Source organism: Misgurnus anguillicaudatus, chromosome 11, assembly GCF_027580225.2.
Source record: "Misgurnus anguillicaudatus chromosome 11, ASM2758022v2, whole genome shotgun sequence".
Lineage (NCBI taxonomy): Eukaryota > Metazoa > Chordata > Actinopteri > Cypriniformes > Cobitidae > Misgurnus > Misgurnus anguillicaudatus.
Genome location: NC_073347.2, coordinates 11,649,827 through 11,658,517, shown reverse-complemented (window position 1 = coordinate 11,658,517; position 8,691 = coordinate 11,649,827). Strand labels below are relative to the sequence as shown.

At 36.4% G+C, this 8,691-nt stretch overlaps 1 protein-coding gene across 1 annotated transcript; it reads left to right on the top strand.

Moving 5' to 3' along the window:
• Positions 1–424: 424 nt before the first annotated feature.
• On the top strand, positions 425–8,210 carry LOC129416223 (exocyst complex component 3). The gene is made up of 14 exons (XM_073873031.1): positions 425–504; positions 1,034–1,097; positions 1,275–1,436; positions 1,527–2,133; positions 2,213–2,297; positions 2,387–2,515; positions 3,133–3,238; positions 4,377–4,485; positions 4,584–4,707; positions 4,927–5,049; positions 5,712–5,867; positions 5,946–6,064; positions 6,171–6,312; positions 7,450–8,210. The coding sequence occupies exons 2-14, from the start codon at positions 1,073–1,075 to the stop codon at positions 7,450–7,452; spliced, it is 1,890 nt and encodes a 629-aa protein (XP_073729132.1). The 5' UTR covers positions 425–504; positions 1,034–1,072; the 3' UTR covers positions 7,453–8,210.
• Positions 8,211–8,691: the final 481 nt, after the last annotated feature.

Below are 8,691 nucleotides of genomic sequence, written 5' to 3'. Positions count from 1 at the left end.
CTTTGCAACTGCAAAAAATTACATTATTCCTCAATATTTAACACAATTTTACTGAAAATAAAACTAAAATATTTATTTGAAAAGAATAAAGACAGTAAATTTGGCAGGGCCCCCTGCTGGCCCAGTGCCCTCAGGGGCGTTGCACAAGATCTCGGGCCCTATACATAGGCAGTCCTGAGGGGCCCCCATGTCCCACCCCATAATATATTTCAGACTTTTCAAGGGCCTTCTCTTCCTTTGGGGCCCTGGTAATCAGTACTGGTTTTACCCCCAGTCCGACACCCCTGAGTGCCCTGGCAAGTGCCCAGTAGGCCCGTGCGTTAATCTGTGCCTGTTCAGCTGCTGATAAAAGCCCATAAACAATTTTATACTGCTTTACCTCACTGGGCATTTATCCAAACACGCCTTCACACGCAACAGCATAAGTAGAAGTGAAAGTAACTTACTATCTGATTTACAGCTGCAGAGCAAACAAGACAGAGACACTCCCAGAAAATCTTACAGGTACGTTTTTAACAACACACGATATCTAAAATAAAGTATTTTTACTTCAGCTATGAATAGAATATGAATATACTAACGCTTAAGAAGCCCATGGCAGGTGATAGTGAGGTTTTGATAGCATTTATTACCACACTCTCAGAGAAAATGTACAAAAGTCACTAGGACGGTACCTTTTATAAAGATCCTAATACTATTTTACTTTAATATATACCAATGTGTACCTTTAAGGTAACAATATGCACCTTTAAGGAACAAAACTGTACTTTTTGAAGGTACCGCCCCAGTGACAACCTTTGTTCCTTCTTTAATCTTTTCTTTTGAGAGCGCAAGAAAACAACCCGTAATGTCACTCTTCATTTTGTATGTTGTACATTTTTATTCTACAGTTATTTGTCATAACTTGATATATTCTTCATTTTTAATGTTTAATTACTCATTAGGATCTGTTTATTAGTGTTTATAATTTAGAAAGGCCTGACATTTGTTTAAATTTGTTTATAAGATTTTATGACTTTTATCTGTTTTGTAGATTATTGATCATCAATTACAGTTTGGAAGTAACCTAACAATGGACAAGTCTCCTACTTCTCCCAGTAAGTAAATATATCAATTTAACCACATAAAGTTAAAAAACGTGGATATTGTTTGTCATATCATATATAAGTGTTAATGTTTATATTTCATAACACAATTTGAAAGTTAAAACAAAAACGTTAATAAATGATTCTGGGTTTAGAATTATACTTCACTTATATTTACTGTGTTTGCAGTGTTTGCAGGGGGAATCTTTCGCAGGTTTTCCAGTTTCAGAAAAAGCGGTGCGCACATTAAAAGAAAGCTTAGCATGTCTAAGCAACCATCACCTTTGGATGAAAATGAAAATGAAAATAAAGACATTAAAGACACAGAAATTCCCCCTAAGCCTTGCTCAGGTAAATGTATTCACTGTTGGTGTGATTGCTGTAATAAAAGCAAATTGACTGATGCACTGTAATCTTTTATTTCCTCTGTTTTAATGACAGTTTTGACGATCAGAGATTATATAGAAACTGATGAATTGAGGCAGGCTTATCTAAACCTACTGTCCCTGAACCTTGAGCTTCAGCAGGAGCGAGAAACTTTGGAAGAAGGAGCTTCTACCGTCAATCGAACCAATAAAGAGACTGACCTTAATATGCTACTTGAGGGCCTAAGGAATAAAATGTTTGACATTGTGCGCTCTAGTACACAGCCTTCAGTTAATAAAAAGCTACTAGTGCAAGTGGTCACAATAATCATTGAGGAAGAGAAGAAACCAGGAATAATGCAGGGATGGAGGGAGACATGGAGAGAGGCAGTGCGAGATGGAGTTAGAGACACTTTGAAGAAAGTTCATCTGGACAGCCCTGAACAAAACATTTCTTGGTTGGCTGTGCATTTGGGTCTTCTGGGTAAAGCGGTTGAAGATGATTTGGAGAAAGTGAAGGAAGAACTGTTAAACATTTATCCGGCAGACTTTAATGTGTTTGAAACCTATGTTTCCTGCCATCACGAGATTATGGAAGAGCATTTAAAGGGTCTTCTGGAGCAGGTGACAGAGTCGAAAGATTACCACGCTCTTCTAGATTTTATTGTTCATCACTACGCCAGGTGAGCTGCTGAGTCTGTAATGAATGTAGCACTGCTTCACTGAGATTTATTCATTCATTGTGTCCTGTTGTTATCACAGTGACCCGAAAAAGGAGCAGAAAGCTATCGAACAAGAGCAAGACTTCATCAGTAAAATCAAGGACGCTTATTGTCAACGGCTGGTGGTGAGATATTACAAGCATAGAGACTATAGGACATTCGATATTAAACAAATAAACCGTTTGTCATTTGTTTCCTGGTGTGTTTTCATTAGGAGGACTTTAAAGTTGCACTGGAGAATATCATCAACATTGAAAGAGACAATATGTGGAAAATGAAGAAAACTCCAGAAAGAACAGATGATGGATTCCTTACTACAGAGGTTCACATGGACATTTGTCAGGTATTTAATAAAGTATCAATATCCTTTATCCAGTGGAGGACCATAAGCATCTTTCATATTATCATATACTTATTATTATAGCTGTGCATACTCTAATTCTGTAAAAAAAAATATTTAACCTCCTAAGACCTGGATGTCCACATATGTGGACATCAAATGTTTTTGTTGTTTGCACCATAATACTTAATTCTGTGTAACTAGAACCTGTTGTATTCTTACACTCTTGAAATGAGTGTGTTGGATTGACACATCTTGTGTCTAGTTGGGGACAGCACGTCTGGTGTGTTGTCCTTGATTTGGCACATCTCTGTGTTATTTTTGGAGCAACACACGTTGTGTTGTTTTGGCACATCTTGTGTTGTCCATTTCATTTATTTAAGCTCACATTCTACACGAAATGACACACAATGTGTTAAAATAACACATAATGTGTTAAATAGTTTAACACAAAACAATGTGTTAAAATTAACACATCCTTTCTTAGAGTGTAGAAAAATATTTGGGTATTATATTTATAGGTTCCTCCTAACCCCAAAATAGCTGGTAGAAATGTGAAAAAAGACAAACCAAAACTCGGGTCTTATGAGGATAATATAACTTTTGATTTGTCTTATTAGCTGATAGCAGCTTATGCCAAGAATCTTAAAGAAATTGATGAGACTCGTGAGGAGAAGATTGTACAGTTTTGTTTGGAGGAGCTACATCAGTTTCTAACAAGATTTGTATCATAACTTTATTATTGTAGATGAATTTAAACTCATTGCTGTATACACCGATCAGCCATAACATTTTGAACTACTGCTTACTATTGTGTAGGTCCCTTTTGCCACCAAAACAGCCCTGACCCATCTAGGGTCCACTAGACCTTTCTATCAGAACCAGCATTTACTTTTTTTAGCAGTTTCATTAACAGTCATGTTGGATCGGACCACAAGGGCCAGCTTTCGCTCCCCACATGCATCAATGAGCCTTGTCGATTGACTACTTTTCCTACCTTGGACCACTTTTGATAGGTACTGTGCATCTGAGGGGTGCAAATTAACTGTTCGGAGTGTCGTGTGTTGCTTGCGTTTTCAAAATATGTGTTTGTTGGGTAATGTGAAACATGTGCTTCATATGTTTTGTCCAAAGAAGTGCCTGCTACACACGCGTCAAATCCGTTTATGATAAAAGATGCTCACGTTCACAAAATACACGCAAGACACTCCCTTAACACTAAACTCTGATTAGGTATGAGATTATGCGAGTATCTGGCAAACGCGAGCATCTCTTTTATCATAAACCCCTTTAGACACGTCTGCAGCAGGCACTTATTTTGACAAGACACGTGATGCACACAGGATCACTCGACGTGCAGAAATAAGGAACCACACACATGACGGGCTACATACATGTTGTGAAGAACTTCGCAACAAGCACCTTCGAAAAAAGAAGTCACCAGCTGCCACTGGTACTGACTGACCACTGCAGACTGGGAATTCTCTGCCCCGGTTGTCTAGCCATCACAATTTGGCCCTTGTCAAGTCGCTCAGATCCTTACTGCTTCTAACAAATCAACTTTGAGGACAAAAAAATCCAGAAAAAGCAGGAAAAATGGGCGGCCAAGGCTCATTGATGCTGTGTGGAGCGAAGGATGGCCCATGTGATCCGATCCAACAAACAAGCGGCTGTATTTCTGAAATAAATTTCTGAAATGGTGAATGCTGGTTCTGATAGAAAGGTCTAGAGTCGATGGGTGAAGGCTGTTTAGGTGGCCTAAACAATATTATCAATGTGGTCATGATGTTATGGTTGATCGGTTTACATTATGCACCCACCTCCCATCGGTGATCTTTGATAGTTTACTTCTCTTTAAGATTTGCAGAAGAGTTCACAGAGCATACCAGCTTTTTGCTGACCTCTGATCTGCTGGACGCGTGTCTGTGGGTTCAATATCACATCACCTACATCAACACTTTTCACTCACTCAAGTAAGCACCATGAGAGGCGCATTACTCACATTTGTATCCCATTACAGTCAGCTTTGTAAGATGCTTCTCCTGATTTTGCTGCTGTATTGTTCTTACAGAGATCTCATGCAATGCTATAAGGAGAGCTGTTTAGCTCAGGTGAAGCAGCTGGAGAGAGATGTGGATGGATTGATTCAAAGACTCAGTCAGATACTGATAGATCATTTCAAAAATGACATTAAGGTGGGCTTTGCTAAATCTACAATAACATATGTATACGATATGTATGTATTGGCATAAACTGTTAAAATGATTTATTTTATTAATTTGATTTAAACAGAAACATATATATACATAAAAGCTATTGTTGGTGTTGGTATACATGCCATTTACTTAATACATTTTTTTACTGACTTATCATCTATAAATTTAACTGAAATCATTTACATTTCCCACTTAAAGCCTTATTTAAATGGTATGATGACAAGGAAATGGCTCAAAACAGATGAAGATTTTACTGAAGTGACATCCACGATTGAAAATTACTCTGGACTCTGTAAATCCATGAGAAATCCACCAGCTCAGGTAAGTCCTCTTTCTTCACTGCTAAAATGGTCACTGTAGACATTGTGCAATAAGAACAAGCTGAACCAGCTTATTACGTGGCTATTTGCCATATAAGTAAATTATTAGATATTTACGCATTTAGCAGATGCTTCTTTACTGCATTACAAAGTATACCGTATTCTTTTGATTGATTCGTTCTCGTTTTCGAACCCTTTTTGCACTGTTAATGCAATGCTGTACCACTGAGCTACAGGAGCACAATTCTGAAATATTTTATTACTTCATTTGCAAATCAAATGCAAATCATAATAAAATGTATAAAAATTTCGTGTTGCACCTAAATTTTTAAGTTCAATCAACTTGAATTTACAGTTAAGTTCAACTTTATTGACTAGTGAGGAGTTGCTATAAATAAATAAAAATTAAGTTGAATTAGCTTAAGTTATTTTAGTTAAGTTAATAATTTTACATTTTTAATAATTTGATTATTTGTGAATAAAATCTCGGAATATATTAATTTTTGTATGTATTTACCTGCACTTGCCAAGATGACTTGCAGAACCCGGATGGGGCTGGTGATTGTTATCTTAAAATAACAAATCTTGGAATGTCGCCTCTGACCAGTCAGAATGAATGAAGCATGAGCGCTGTGACTTTTAACACACCGTCCTCATTCACAGGTCTTCATAAACGATGTGCACTATTACGTGACAAGAGAATATGTCTCCCAGCTGATGAAGAAAAAGTATTCATGCAAAAACAACAAAAATGAAGAAGCAGCCTGTAAACTAAGAACACAATGGAAGGAGCTCAGAAAGCTATTTAAAGAAATGGGAAAACTCTTTTAAAGTCTGTTGTGAAACTTTATGGAGTATATAATAAATGATCTGAAAATATTCCTCTGTACTCAGGGATCGTCCTTAGACTGGCTGTATCCACTGGGGGATTACCTTAGTGATATTATTGGAATGGAAAATGAGAAAAGTATAAAAGATCTTTTAAATCCATTAGTTAGTAATTACCCAGACATAAGGTAAGAGAAGAGAGTTTTTAACACATCATTATTTTATTATTTGGTTCACTTTACAAACACATGTAGTGTAGGTGGTAAATACTGTTCTGTGTGTTCACATTTTCAGCAAGAAGCAAATGTCAGCAGTACTTTACTTTAGAGACAATGGTCTCAGCTTGGAGCGGCACCAGGTTATGAATCAGTTTAATGTGATTAAACGGGACATTGGGAACATCCTTCCTGAGCGCAACTTCTTTACCGATATAGAGGTATTTTGTAGTTCTTCCATAACCACTTTTTTGATGTCTACAGCAGATTTAAGCAACAACAATAGTTTAATCACATAATTAATTAATTGCATACAAAATAAAGTGACTTTTTACATATTATGTCTGTGTGTGTTGTGTAATTATTATGTTATTATTAATATATAATATACACACACACACACACATATATATATATATAGTGCAAAAACTCACTTTTATTTTGTATGTGATTAATCGTGATGTACCCACCGCTATAGTTGGCATAAATGAAATGCTAAAAGATTTTTACTTTTGCCATAAACAGATGCAATAAACAATCAAACACACACACACACACACACGTCTTTACAGCTCTTTGTGAGGACACGCATAGACACAATACAATTCATACACCCTAACCCAGTGGTGGCCGGTGACTTTTTTCGACGGCGCACAATGCGAAGTTCGTCACAACATGTATGTAGCCCATCATGTGTGTGGTACGTAATTTCAAAATATGTGTTCGTCGCGTCTATTGAACCTATGTGCATAACAAATTGTCTTGTCAAAATAAGTGCCTGTTGCAGATGCGTCTAAAGGGTTTATGATAAAAAAGACGCTCGCGTTTGCCAGATACTCACATAATCTCATGCGTAATCAGAGTTTACTGTTAAGGGAGTGTCTTGCGTGTATTTTGTGTCTCTTTTATCATAAACGTTTTAATGCGTGTGCAGGAGGCACTTATTTTGACAAAACACGTGATGCACATGGTTCACATGATGCAACAAACACATATTTTGAAAACACGAGCAACTCACGACACTCCAAACACATATTTTGAATTTGCGCCCCTCGGAAGAGAAGTCACGAGCTGGCACTGCCATAACCCCAACCATCAAACAGCGTTTTAAAGAAGTGCCATGAAAGTGAGGACCTCTTTTTGTCCTCACTCCGATGGTTTTGCAAACAATAGTTCTGACAAAGCTGTCTGTATAATATTTAAAAATAATAAATAGATAGAACACCTACATAGTAAGTACCCATAAAACAGTATTTGAATGGATGCTGTATGTTAATTTGTTCAAACAACATTATTTTAAAATGTGATATGTTTAGGTCTCCAATTTAAGGTATATTTTCTGTTTTTGTCTTTTACAGTGAGATTTCTTATGGCAGTACTGCTTCTTTATGAACCACCACACCAAGGAATAACAAATGCACTTTGGATTTTTTTATAAAGCTGTTCAGGAATCTTCAATAGTACATTAAACTTGGAAAACACTGCCAGCATGAAATAATTTGTTGTATGCTTGAACTTATTGTTGCCACCAGAGGGAGACAGCAAACTATAGATGTAGCATTTGCATTTCCTCCATATTGTCCAATCATGCGAAAGGAGAAGTGATGGATTATTTTTGTTTATCTGCTGTGATAACAATCATGTAAATATACTGTGTAAAACTCAATATTGTACAACATGTTATGTATTATACTAGCAGGTTTATGCTAGATAGAACCAAGCCATAATTATTCACATGTAGCCTTTCCCTCATGTACATTTTAAATCCTAATATACTCCCTGATAACATCCATCAAACAGGATAAACTGCAACATGCATTCATGTTTGTATGTACGGGGGTGCTTTCTGTAAGTTGTTACTTGTGTGCTCATATTTGTGTTTTTTTATATTTAAATATTAAAAGAAATTAACATATTTGTTTACATTAAATTTTATATATTATATATATAATAAAAAATATATTTTATTTTCATTATGCAACTAATGAGTGTTGTTTGTGCAATATCAGGGCAGAATGCTTTCCGCTAGCTTGTATCCAGATGTTTTGAGGATTACAATCTTATCCACAGACTCTGCAGTTAGATGCCATGACATGGGTAACAGGGGATTTTAAGGATATTAAAAGACTGAACACAGCTTGTCTCTAGTTCTTCATGAAGTTTTACATTGCATCATCTTTAGAGTCAAAATATACTTTATGAGTAGATTTAGACCCAATAAAGCAAAGATAGTAAATACAGTTTCATTTCAGTATGAACTACATATTTCCCACCTTTTCCTGCTTCATTTTCCGTACGAATCCTCAAGCCTCTTTTTTTTGCAACTCACTATAAAAATGTCTGGGTTATTTTTGACCCATAATGGGTAAATATTGGACAGAACACATGCTGGGTGAAAAATGACCCAATGTTGGGTTGTTGTTATGCAACCATGGGGTATATAATAACCCAGCAGTTACGTTAAATCAACCCAGCATTGGGTCAGTTTTAACCCAACAGTGTGTTCTGTCTAATATTTACCCATTATGGGTCAAAAATAACCCAGACATTTTAGAGTGCTATTCCACTTTCGCCTGTTTATAGAATTGCACAATGTTTCT